This window comes from Dipteris shenzhenensis, chromosome 6, assembly GCF_047967505.1.
Source record: "Dipteris shenzhenensis isolate YYH24624 ecotype China chromosome 6, Dip_SZ_1.0, whole genome shotgun sequence".
NCBI classification, from domain to species: Eukaryota; Viridiplantae; Streptophyta; class Polypodiopsida; order Gleicheniales; family Dipteridaceae; genus Dipteris; species Dipteris shenzhenensis.
The window spans coordinates 39327954-39341567 of NC_141601.1; the positions used below are offsets into that span (position 1 = coordinate 39327954).

Sequence of the window (13614 nt, forward strand, 5' to 3'; positions counted from 1 at the left end):
GCATTTGGTTGTCTTCATTCCTTGGTACCATGATTTCTAAATAGACGACATGGCGTTGACATGTCATGTTCTATGGGTTTCAATGGCACTTTGTTTCCCAATGCTTCCAAAGGAATATCACCAGATCTTTTTTCCATCAAAGCTTGCTTCAAAACCATGATGGAGTCCTCTCTTCTAGTAGCCAAGGTCCTTGCGGTGATGGTGTCCCACATCCATAGTAGCACCGAAACACTGTTCAAGGCCTATAGAATGTGGGAACGTCATTTCCAACTTGGAAAGGTTCGTGGAACACACAACGAAACATTCCACGTTCCGAGCCACGGAACGTTCCCATCCCACGTTCCCTGGCGGCTCCCAAGACGTTCCCTCAAAACATGTGTTTTCGCTCACCTTTAGCTAGGGGACATTCCCACATTGGTGTTTCGAACTGAAGGTGGGGAAATGCTCCTTGTTGCAAGCTCTCAAAGCTAGCTAATACTACACTAAAGCAAAGGCAGAAAGAGGGCATGCTTCACTGAAATTTACCGAAGATATGCTTAGTATGATGATGTGTCTGATGGTGTGGTGTTCCCTAGACGTTCGCATCCCCTAAACTTGAAAGGCATTCAATTCATGTTCCCTAGCAACTATGTCTGCAGCTCAAGGTGTTCTTGAAGTTCCTAGAGTCTTTGCTCGAAGAGATTAGAGACCTTGGAGAGGGTCAAAATCTTAGGTTTCCCAAGGCAATGGCTCAAGTGCAAACAAATGGGTCACTTGGCGAGAGGCTGCCCTTGCAGTGTAAGTCACGCCTCCACCCACCCACAGCCTCGCCCAGGTCAGCATCGAGAGGGTTACGAGGATAGACCTCCCCACTCTGACAATGGGTCACTTGGCGAGAGCCTGCCCTCACAATGTAGGTCACGTCTCCACCCATCACAACCTCACATAGGTCAGCATCAAGAGAGTGGGAACCAATTTTTGGAGGGGGGGGGACCCCGCAACTAGTAGTGGTCATGATCATGAGCAAGGAGAGGGGAAAAAGGCTCGTAGGCTGTCACGAACAGGCACCGGCTAGCAAGGTGGCACAAAGAGATGAAGACGGGGAGGTGCGATAGCACGAACGGAGGCAGTTGAAGCAGAGAAAGGCGAGGCAAGGATGGCATGAAAGGAGGCGGGCAGAGGGTGGCACAACGGGAGGGGGGGAGGGAAGGGTGGGAGCTCGAAGCAGGGAGGGCCACCCATTACCCATCATTGCTATACATAAACCATCTCTCAATTTAGCATATTTCAAAGGTCCTGCTTTGAAAAAAATGATTGAAGCAAAGATGAAAAGGAAACACATTTCATTATATTCTTTTTAAAGGTCATCTCCTTCAAAACCCCATGGATATTAGCATCTCCTACCTCCTTTTAGACTATAGCATCCACAAATCTTAACCTTACATCACTGATTTATTCCTCATTGGCATGTGTGAACAGTGGCACCATGATGTTTGTTAACTTGAAGAGGCATCTCCTTGTGGCATCACAACGACTTGATGTATTGTGCATGCACGTAGATACCATGTTTGTTCTTAAGAGAATTATTTGGACTTTGTCTCATGCTTGATTATATATTTTCGATCTTTTTCAATCTTATAGACTACTTTGAACGCTTGAAGGAGTTAAGAGTAAATTTTTGTTTCTTTGTTTCTTGCTCTCTCTTAGCTCTGTTCTTGCTTACGTTCACTTGTCAACGACTCAATTTGCAAGATTGCATATGTTACAGTCATATGAAGATGTATACTAAATATATGTCTTTGTGCATTTGATGTGCACCTACCTTTGACCATTGATGCTGTAGTTTGGAATGCCTGCATGTGGCATACTGTTCATGCTAATGATGCACGGTTTTGTCTGCTTATAAACCTAATTTTGACATCATTGCAGTGATGCGCATGACTTGGCAACTAGCAGAGCTGAGAGTACTCATCGAGAGCGGAGAACTTTCTTGAGGCAAGAGCTGAGCCGAATGGTCTTGTTTTTTTCTGATCAGCCTAGTCTGATTGCACCAAATATCCAAGTAAGAGTTCAAGGCATAACTTTTTTCAAATTATTATTTGTCGTGAAATGGCTCCAGGACTCTTTTAAGATTAAAACACGTCTTGTTTTTTCTGATCAGCCTAGTCTGATTGCACCAAATATCCAAGTATGGGGTCAAGGCATAACTTTTTTTCAATTATAATTTGCCATGAAATGGCTCCAGGACTCTTTTAAGATAAAACAACATATTTTGCTGACTCTAGAATATGCCTGGGATTGAACGACTGCTATCTAAGCCTGTCCTGATGGCTGTAGCTGTCCTAGCTTTGAGTCTACAAAAAATTAGTCGTTGGAATTTTATGGTAGATGCCACAAAAATTGGATTGATTGATTGTCTACTAGTTTATTTATGGATTCAAGCCATCACAAAATGGTGCAAAAGCTGCTGAATAATAGAGATCAAGCAGCGACCAAGTTATGAGCTTGAAACACCACAACTTTCTTCACATACAGGCTGGACAAAAACCTTAAGAAAGTGACTCTTTCCTGAAGACGTGTCTTGCTGTACATAAACAAAGATCCCGATTGTGGCAAATACAATTGAAAACAAAAGTGCCACTCTTCTGACTAAGCACTCTTCTTTCTTGATGATATTCTCTTTGGTCTCCTTGTGTGGAAAATTTTAATTTAGTCCAAAATAATTTCCTGATTGAGGAAGCACCGCTAAATCACAAAACCCCAATGATGTTAGAGGCAGGTACATTCCCTTTAGTAAATGAAGCATTTGCAAATCTTGCTGGTGGCTCTCCTGTGATAGATATGAGAAAATTAAAGACAAATTCAATGTACGACCTTTTTGACTGGCCCTTGAAACTAAATGGCAGTTATTCAGAAGCATTGGAGGTAGGAGAGTGAGCAGCTACCTCGAGCTGCAGCACCTGAATCTAGAAACGGTCTCCCCCTCCCTTTCTTTCTTTGTGTCTCTTGGAACATTAATATAGCATTTTATCTAGCTTCTTTACACAAGACAGACTAGGCCTCACCCGGTCTTTTGGTACTAGAACCAGTGTCACAAGAAACGTTTCGCGTTTCTGGGTTTTGCCAGGCGTTTCGTCTAGAAACGGGTTTAAAAATTGTATTTTATATTAATTATATATCAAACATAAATAATTATCTCTAGATTCTCTCTGTGTGTGTGAAAAGAGCTCTCAAATACACACATACACATTGAGCACACTCAAAAGAGTCAAAAATAGTAACACTCTGGCACCAGGGCGTTTCGCCCAATGCACTGTTGTTTCGCCCATTTCGGCGAAACATTTCTACACGTTTCGCCTGGGCGAAACACATTTTCTGGTTACACTGACTAGAAGGGCCATATATTAGCTAACCGAATTGTTTAGGTTATTGTTGGTCTTTTAGACCGTCTTTGCAAACAATTTATTTAAATCTCTCTCTCTCTCTCTCTCTCCATTGAGAGAAAGGATGCACACTCCCGATTCATGTGGATCCGGATCCGATGCACAGACACCCATGACCTTTTCATAGCAATATGCTACTTCCCGCCAGACACATCCCACTTCGCCAGAGTGGCACGAGAAGAGGGTGAGACATTGCCATATGCACCCTTACATCAGGATATCCCTGACCTTTCAGCCCGCGGGGAAGTTCTTCTTGTTGGGGACTTCAACGCCAGGACGAGTACGCGACAGGCACCACTCCTGGACTTCTGAGACGACTCTATCATGCTGCCAGACATGGACCTAGACGGAGCAGGTATGACCAGGACCTCATCGGACCGACACGGGCCTGTTACACCATATGGACACGCGCTTCTTGATTTGGGCAGGATGCATGATCTCATCATCTACAATGGGCTCGACCTATGGCCCTCCTCAGGTGGTTTTACTTGCTTCCCACACGGGACGGGGGGGGGGGGGGGGGCACTAGTGTAGTAGATTACATCATGGGATCCCCTACCTTCAGTTCATGTATCACCGACTTCACCGTAGCACCACTCCCTCCAGGAGCTGATCACACATACCTATTCTTCACTATCGCCACCCCACGCTTAGCCACACCACACACACCACATAGGAAGCACGACACCTATCACGACATACACTTTGATCACAGCCTCTCACCGGCCTACTCTGGACGCCTAAACAGACTCCTAACCTACATTGATCACATACCACTCATAGAGGACCGTGCTGCCCTGATTAGTCGCACACTCCATGAGGCTGCCCTCCAAATCTTTGCCCACACCACACGGTCCACTAGACCACTACCTCTTGGTTGTGTAGCCTGTAACAATTGGTATGATGCGGAGTGCAAGGCTTATCGCTGACAGCTCCGACTTGAAACTAGATGTCACCTCCCGAACACACCAGACACGGGACGCAAGTACTGACGTCTCGTACTTCGGAAGAAGCAGGCATTCCTTCGTCAAAATGAGGAGCTGCTGCACATCTTGTACAACAATAACTCTAAGGATTTTTGGCGGAGATTCCTTGAGCGTAGGTGTCCATCACCCCTCACCGACACGAGTCTGGCACACGTATGCACACCATCTATATGATGTCCCACACCAGCCCACTCCAGACCTCATACACGCACCTCGTCCCACCACTTGCACATTGTTTACCAGAGGGGGAGTCAAGGACGCGACATTGAGACTGCAGAATGGTCGAGCTAAGGATCACGAAAGACTATGCACTGAGTTTATCGCATATGGGATCGACACGTTAGCCCCGATCCTAGCAAAGCTATTCAATGACGCTGTTTGCCTTGCTTCCCCCGCACTTGGACACTCAACACCATCACCCCCATCCACAAGGTAGGGGATCCCATGGACCCGATTAACTACAGGACTATCATGATTGGACATGTGATGTCCAAGATCTATGCAGCTGTTTTGGATGCATCGGTTAGCATGTTCGCAGAGATGAGAGGGCTCAGAGCAGAGGGTCAGGCCAGTTTCAGGCGAGACCATGGGACTATAGATCACATACTCACACTCAGGAGTGTCATTGAGGAGGCCAGATCACGGAAGGAGAGGGTACACTGTTGCTTTGTGGATTTTCGCAAAGCCTTTGACAGAGTACCTCGAGCTTGTCTTATCACATGCCTACAGACACTGGGATTTGATCAGGAGATCATCTGGGCAGTCATGGCACTGTATGAGAAAGTCTCAGGCCGAGTTCGTACAGGCACAGGTTGGACAGATGAGATCCTGAGTACCATAGGGGTCAAACATGGTTCCCTTATCACCGACCCTGTTTGGCCTCTACATCGATGAGCTTGAGACTTTTATGGGGACGTTCGGAGGGACCGGTTGCTCACTTGCCGGGATCATCATCAGGATTCTTCTTTATGTAGATGACGTGGCACTCTTGTCGTCCACACCTGAGGGGCTCCAGCGACACCTGGATGCACTGCAAGCTTTTTGTTTATCCCATGATTTGGAGGTCAACCTTGGCAAGACCAAGGTCATGATCTTTAACACCTCTCGAGCAAACATGCAAGGGAAGCAGTTTACTTTTACTTTGGGTGGGTCTCCATTTGAGATCGTATCCTCATACACTTACTTGGGGGTCATCTTCTTCGGCTCGATCTTCACGATGAGACCAGCGATGTAGGCCAGACTGAGCAGGGGATACGCCTCACTGGCTTGGCTAGAGAGACAGTGCTTTGACTCCCACTTCCAAGATGCTCGGACCAAGGCTCTTCTCTTCAACTCCTTGGTCTGACCAGCCGGTATGTTTGGTAGCGCTTTTTGGGGGCCTGACATATTAGAGATAGAGTGGACACGGGCGGAGCGCTTGCAGATCCTCATGCTCTCACGGATGATCTGGGGAAAACCGTCTGTACCACATCACATCATTCAGGCCGAGTTTGGTGCTTCTCCACTCCAGCTAGATGCAGCCTTTCAGACCATCACATATCTACACCGAGGTAGATCATATGGGGACTGTACATCAGGGAGACAACCTTGGCTCTCGATTCCTCTATGAGGTTGGCAGCAGAGGGAGACGAGCGATGTTGGTATGCACGGACTCACAGATGGTTTGTGAGACTAGGGTTCCACATCGATAGGATATCTCCTTTTCAGTACAGTTTAGATGCCCCTCTGGTACTCCCACCCACCATCCCGATTGGGCCACATACCAACCAGGTCATTCGAGAGGATCTCTTGCAGCTACACACCTTTAGGACCTTGTTGGAGCCGAGGGAGCTTCCAGTGAAGCTGGGTTTCTACAGAGATTACTGTCTTCGCATTTCGGAGGAGGGATTCATCACACCACCGGGGTACACTGAGCTTCATATGCCTCACTCACTACGGATCTCCATCGGACAGTTTCGGATATCATCACACCGCCTCCGCATAGAGAGCGGCAGAGCAAAGGGGATTCCTAGGGAGCATCGCTTATGCATATTGTGCGACTGTGAGGAGGTTGAGTCGGAGGAGCATTTTATTTTCAGGTGCCGAGTGTACTACGAGGTCCGAGGTCGCTACCACTGCCTCTTCAGAGATGGCTCCGGGCTCCTTTCCAGATTCCTCGCCTACCCAGATTAGAGATGCCTCGCGGCCTTCATTCACGAGAGAGTCCGACATAGAGAGTACTTACTTAGGTGACGGGGCTTGGCCACATCATCAGACACCTCTAAGAGTATGGTGGGGAAAAAAGTACAGTGGACTACCTGGTGGGTCGACTAGCATTTGTCCCATGGATACATGATTTTATTCTGCCGCCTCCTCCACTCGGGACCGACCACTCATACCTTGATTTTTCTATATCGGCTGTCATGCCAGCCATACAGAGAGCCTCGTTGCCACTCACTCGCGTTTAGATCCATTTTGATCGTGCTATTGATGGTGTATGTGAACCACCTGGCCTTTGAGCTTCCACTCTTACTTGAAGAGGGTATGGACCTCCCACATGCATCAGATACCCTTATCTTAGTGATATAGGATGTTGCCACTAAATCCTTTCCCACGACTCGATCTGCACGTATCCTAGATGGGAAGATGCTCAAAACCCCTGGTTTGCGATGAGTGCAGAGAGATGAGAGCCCACCTCACATGTGAGCGAGCATTGGGACATTTGACGTCACCAGAGGCACAACGGATTTCACGCCGAGTGACATGGCATAAGAAGCGGGTTTTTCTCATGCACAGGATGGATGAGGTGATCGGATCCTTTCGTGGAGGAGACCCTACTACGGGATGGGGGGCTCTTGTTTGAGGGAAAGTCACCCATCCCCATCATAGATCCAGCAGTCTGGCATACATATGCATGCTCTCTCTATGATGTCCTGGGTTAGACACCACCTGATATGTCCTTTATGCCCAGACACACTTTGTGTCACTTGTTTACCGCACAGAATGTCCGTCAAAGGGAGGGTACGTGCCCAAGGGGTCTATCAGACTGGGTTGAGAGCACTATCGGAGTGAAACAAGGATGCCCCCTCTTACCAACTATCTTCGGGCTCTATATTGATGAGATCACTTCCTTTGTAGATCGCCTAGGTGGAGAGGGTTCACTCCTGGCTGACTTGATAGTGCAGATACTGCTGTACGTAGATGACATAATCGTCATATCATCCTCAGCAGAGGGATTGCAGAAACATCTAGAGGCTTTGGAGGTGTCCTGCAGAGAGAGAGACTTGACAATTAACCTTGGGAAAACCAAGGCTATAATCCTCAATACCTCGCGAGCAATGTCACATTGCCATAGTTTCACATACCGAGACAAACCAGTGGAGATAGTGCAGTCTAACACATATTTGTTCACTGGACCAGGTTTCACGATGACTCTTGCAGGTATGGCACGACTCACATGAGGATAGGGTGCTCTAGCCCGACTAGAGAGACGGTGCTTCCAAGCACACTTCCAAGACCCTCTGACGAAGGGTTGGCTTTTTGACACGTTGGTGAGACCGACTGCCATGTATGCAGCACCTTTCTGGGGTAGTGATATTTCAGTGACAGAGTGGAAGAGATTTGAGAGGCTACAGGTGATTATGGGATCCAAGATGATTCACAGCAAGCCCTCAGTTCCCCATTAGATTATACAGGCAGAGTTCGCCATGAGCCCTTCACAGGTTGATGTCATCTTTCAGACTGTGACTTTCCTCCATAGAGTTTGGGCCTTACCCTAGTGGAGATTACTGAGACTAGCATTGGAATCTTCTAGGCGACTCGCAGAGAGCGGTGTTGATACAGCATGGTACGCACGGATATCCACATGGTTTGGTAGTCATGGCATTTAGATGGACATACTTCCCCCCTTTCAGTACAGCATGGATGCAACCCGAGATGATTCCACAAGATGAGATCAACTGTATCATATGGTTGGACCTCCTCTAGGTCCATACAACGAGGGCTTGGGGGGGAGAGGAGTTTCCCACCAAAGATCTAGCTCTACCATGACCACTTCCGGAGGGTCTCGGAGCATGGTCTCGTCATCAGACTTCAGTCTCTTGAGGATAGGACAGTCTCACATGCATTGAGGATCGCCATCGGTCAGAGTTGCGAGTCTCATCATATCAGCTAAGGATTGAGGCAGGGAGAGTTGCAGGCATACCCAGAGAGTAGAGGATCTGCACACTTTGCCAAATGGGGGAGATCGAGACAGAGGAGCACTTTCTATGTGTCTGCCCAGTCTACTATGAGATTTGAGGGCGATATCACTACCTCTTTTAGGAGGGGCATGGCTTTGGTCCGCTTACACGACTGATCCATCTTCCCAATCAGATTTGTGTTGGGCTCTATCTGATTGAGATGTGACGACAGAGAGATATACTGATGCGACAGACCAGAGAGTGGCAAGGATTGATGCCATAGGTCACCAAGATCGACAAAGCACAAATACTTGTTACAGATTCCTATGCATCTGAGTCAGCTATTGATGAGGCTGAGGTAGAGGAGCTTGATGAGATGAGAGTATCATGGATTATTAGTGGGAGTCTCCACCATAAGGCTGCCAGGGGAGAGACACACACTCCACGTGCGACACGGAGTGGGTCCAGAGCACGCACGAGTGAGGTCCGTTCTATTGCAGCCCTCCTCAAAGGTGACCGTCAGAGACGAGGCGTCACCCTCGACGTAGCCCATCGGATACAGAGATTGAGGAGACCACGCCCTCCACTACATCGGGAGAGAGCTCTAGAGACACAGATACGAGAGCTCCTCACATCTCATTAGAGAGCCACCAGGTTACCTGGACATATGGAACCTAGGCATGTACTTGGGGTGTTAGCTTTGAGCACATGATACTCTTCTGATATTTTGCTACTCTACTCCTCTACTATTTTGTTCACTAGCTTAGCACTTTAGCTTTCAGCAGCCCTTTGCTTCAGCCCTTAGTGGCTTGTATGAGTTACCTTTTGGTTTTGCACTTTGTCTCCTCATAAGCCTGCGAGACCTCCTACAGACGTTAATACATCTTTCTTTCTTTCTTTCTCTCTCTAGATAGATGCCTTGTTCTAGGTCATTGCCTGTCTAGACCTCAGAATATGGTTGGACAGAGTCCGGATAGTAGAGACAACCGTGGTGGGCCCTCGTCGTCCATGCAGCGATGATGGGGACAAGCAGCACTGGTATCCATGAGCGTCTAGATGGTTCCAATCATAGGGCATGTCTATCCATCACGCATTGCCATTCCAGTATTCACCAAATGCCCCTTTTCTGCGTTTGACTCAATAGGAGATTGATTAGATCTCATGTGATGACCTATGGCCGTTATACATCCATAGGACATGGGTATCCCCCTGCAGCCACGTGCCACCAAGATGTTCTTCTACAGAGAGCATTTCATTCACTTGAACAAGGATGGCTCATCCAAGCACCAAGAGACACCTTGAGATCCACCTCTCCCATGCACTATGATCACCATGGGCCAGCTCAGGACCTCAACCCACCGATTCCAAATTGAGATAGGTGCGAGATAGCAGCCACACGACATCGCAGAGATTTAAAACTTTGCACTCTCTACGACACACGAGGTGGAGACCAAGGAGCATGTCTTGATGTGATGCTCTGCATACTATGAGATCCAGGGGAGATACCATTGCCTTTTCACCCATGGATCATAGATGTGATGTTAGTTCATCAACGTTGATCTTTTCCGTCAAAAATTTGAGTGAGATATACTGAATTTTCCTGCGTTGTTCTCTTTGAATCTGGGAGGTTTCTTTGCATCACAATAAGTTGCGAAGTGCCAAATGGGAAGGCATGACGAAGGCCATGGAAGAGGGCCTTCAAAAGCCTTCCACCAGTGGAAGAATTAGTAAAAAATGCCAGGGCCTTCATCTCGAAGAGGAGAGTGCTTTTCCATGTTCATGGACAAGATAGATGGAAAAACAAGATGCTTGCAAAAAGGAATGATGCGTCGAAGAAGTCAATGGAAGAGCACGCCTTATGCAATAGGGCAATGGAGCTAGAAATCCAGGAGCTCCAGCAAGTACATACGACGAAAGGGAGACCCAAGACTGCATTAATGCAGGACGATCTGGTAAAGAATATACAAGCAGAACTAAAATCATACAAATGCAAACATGCAATAGGAGGTTGACAAGGGCAATGGAATCCAAGGACCACACTAGACACATGCAATACAATCTGAAATTGGAGAAATTTTAAAGGATCTTAAGGATACAGAAGAACAAATATCCACCTTGGATAGGAAGATGCAGCATAATCGAGATGCAAACGATGAAACAATTGAGAAATTTGAAGCGGATAATTGGAGACAATACATTTGGAAATTTAAAACCTGTAGGATGCCTTGATAGACTTGCAGAGTGAGCTCAAAACCATGGATGCCAAAATGTAGGGTCACAAAGGAATTGACGGGGAGAACCATCTGCCTTGAAGGTCGAAAGGGAAGAGCAAAAGGCCTTAAAAAAGATGGTTGAAATCAAGCTTGAGCCATTAAGGCATGTCATCTTGAAGTGCCAGACCTAAAACAAGGCAGCCCCCATGCATCAAATTCCAAGGCACTAAAATTGCTAAAGGATAAGAACACAACACTTAAAAACTATGCGTGGAAGGGTTAAAGCCATTCAAGGGCAAGTCTTGGAGGAATCCAAGAAGATGGAAGAAAAACTCACGAAAGATGAAAAAGCGTTCCAAGTAGGCTAAATCATGGTCACAGGTATTCAAGGGGCACCTATTGAGATAGATCAAACAACTGGAAGAGACAGTGACACCGGAGATAGAGCTAGATCGGACGCAGTGGCATTTCATAGAATTCTACACATTTGAATTAGCACTAGGACATCGTGGAGAGGAGGAGGATGATGATGAGCTAGCCGAGATGAGACAAAGTTGATTAGCGGGAAGAGGAGAGGAGTAGTGGAGCCAGAGTTAGAGAGACCAAGCACAGAGTAGAAAGAAAGAAAGAAAGAAAGAAAGTCTATTAATGTCCACGAGAGAGCAACAAGTCTATGGGACAACAAAAAAACCATCTAGTACATCTTGTTAGAAATATTATTATAATTCAGCAGTGACCAATGTAATGTAATAAGTAGGTTAGGGGCACTTTTCCCTCATTTAGAGGTTTTTCCCCCTAACCACAGTTAGTTCACTAACTACGGTTAGTGAAGGATAAGGTTTTGTCACTTAGACAAAACCCATCCCACTTCTTGTATTAGTCACTTCTTCTATTGCAAGCACTACGTTCAACTCTCTTGCTTCCTGCTCTCTCACTCTCATTTCTAACATTTGGTTTCAGAGCAGCAAGACCCTGCTCCTAGCTTCCTTGCCCGCAAGCTTCCTACCCAGCTACCCTGCTCCCTGCTCGTCGTCCGTACAGTCCATCCGTATAATTTGTACGGACTGATTCCGTACAGCCCGTACACTCTGTCGTACAAGGCAAAATGCATAGGCTTCCCTTCAAGAAGGATGGTGCAGTGAAAGCTACAAGAAAATAGCAGCTTAGTCATAGTGATGTCTGCGGTCCCATGAGGACACCTGCTTTTGGGGGTTATCTCTATTTTGTTACATTCATAGATGACTTTACCAACTACAGTTGGGTTTATGGTCTCAAGGCAAAATCAGAAGTGTTTATGCATTTCAAACACTTTGTAGCTATGGTTGAAAATGAGACAGGACTCAAGGTACAGACACTTCGCACAGATCGAGGGAGGGAGTACATGTCTCATGAATTTGAGACATTTCTGAAAGAACAAGGTATTATGCATCAGCTTACAGTGAGGCTTACACCTCAACAGAATGGCAAAGCTGAGCGGAAGAATCGCACCACCACAGAAATGGATAGATGCATGCTCACAAGTAAGAAGTTGCCTTACAGATTTTGGCTGGAAGGCCTCATGTGTGCCAACTATATTTTAAATCGGGCTTCTACAAAGGCTTTGAAGGCAATCACTCCCTATGAGGCATGGCATGGGAGAAAGGCTTTCGTGGACCACTTCAGAGTTTTTGGTTGTGTTGCATATGCCCACGTGCTTGTGGAGTTCAGACACAAGTTGTCAGATAAGGCACTGAAATGCATTTTTGTGGGATATAGTTCACAAAGCAAAGGCTATCGTCTCTAAAATCCTGCTACACGCAAGATTTTTGTCAGTAGAGATGTCATATTCTCTGAAATTTCTGCACATACAAATGCTGAATTTCAGATTCCGGCCTCTTCAGATGATGTATTTGAGGGGATGCTTCCTATAGCATTTGGTTCCCCCGCTGAAAATCAGAATTTACAGCAACCTCCGCCAGCTCCACAAGTATAGATTCAGCCCCCAGTTGAATTGGTACAACCTCAAGGTGTGGATGAAGTTGTCAGGCAAGAAGTTCAAGAGATACACGCAGCCAAAACAGTCCCGCATTGGTTGCTTCAGACTCTTAGGGAGAGTAGGCTTGAAGCTCCATTGCCTGGCAGAACTCGTCGTGCAGTAAGGCACATGGAGGGAGCTCATTCAGTTGAATCAGGTTATGCAGGTATTCTTCTTGATGAGGAGGAGCCTGAGACATTTGAAGAAGCAAAAGATAATGTGCATTGGATGAATGCCATGCACGATGAGTTGCAGTCCATTCATAATCCATTCATAAAAATCAGACTTGGGATGTAGTGGATTTGCCACCAGGTAAGAATGCCATAGGTACACGGTGGGTTTTCAAAGTCAAAAGAAAACCAGATGGGTCCATTGATTGGTACAAGGCAAGGCTGGTTGCAAAAGGATATGCTCAGAAAAAGGGCATAGATTATGAGGAGACTTTTGCTCCTACATCCAGGATGACAACCATCAGGTCAGTTATAGCCATGGCTGCAAATTTTAAATGGAATGTTCATCAGTTGGACATTAAAACAGCTTTCCTTAATGGAGACTTGTTGGAAGAGGTTTATGTCAAACAACCTCCGGGCTTTCCAATTTCAGAAAATGCACTTCAAGTATGCAAGCTGAATAAAGCTTTGTATGGGCTGAAACAAGCCCCACGTGCATGGTATGCCAAAATCGATGCCTTTGTGACCAGCAAGGGGCTGCAAATTTTGAATGGAATGTTCATCAGTTGGACATTAAAACAGCTTTCCTTAATGGAGACTTGTTGGAAGAGGTTTATGTCAAACAACCTCCGGGCTTTTCAATTTCAGA

At 46.5% G+C, this 13614-nt stretch overlaps 1 protein-coding gene across 2 annotated transcripts in view; it reads left to right on the forward strand.

The window, feature by feature from the left end:
- GRL (transcription activator) overlaps window positions 1-13614 on the forward strand; it is a 142228-nt gene that overhangs the window by 71722 nt on the left and 56892 nt on the right. For both annotated transcript variants that reach the window (XM_087375549.1, XM_087375550.1), the window contains exon 12: window positions 1909-2041. In XM_087375549.1, coding sequence (XP_087231675.1) covers window positions 1909-2041 — 133 coding nt within the window. The remainder of the gene's footprint in view (window positions 1-1908; window positions 2042-13614) is intronic.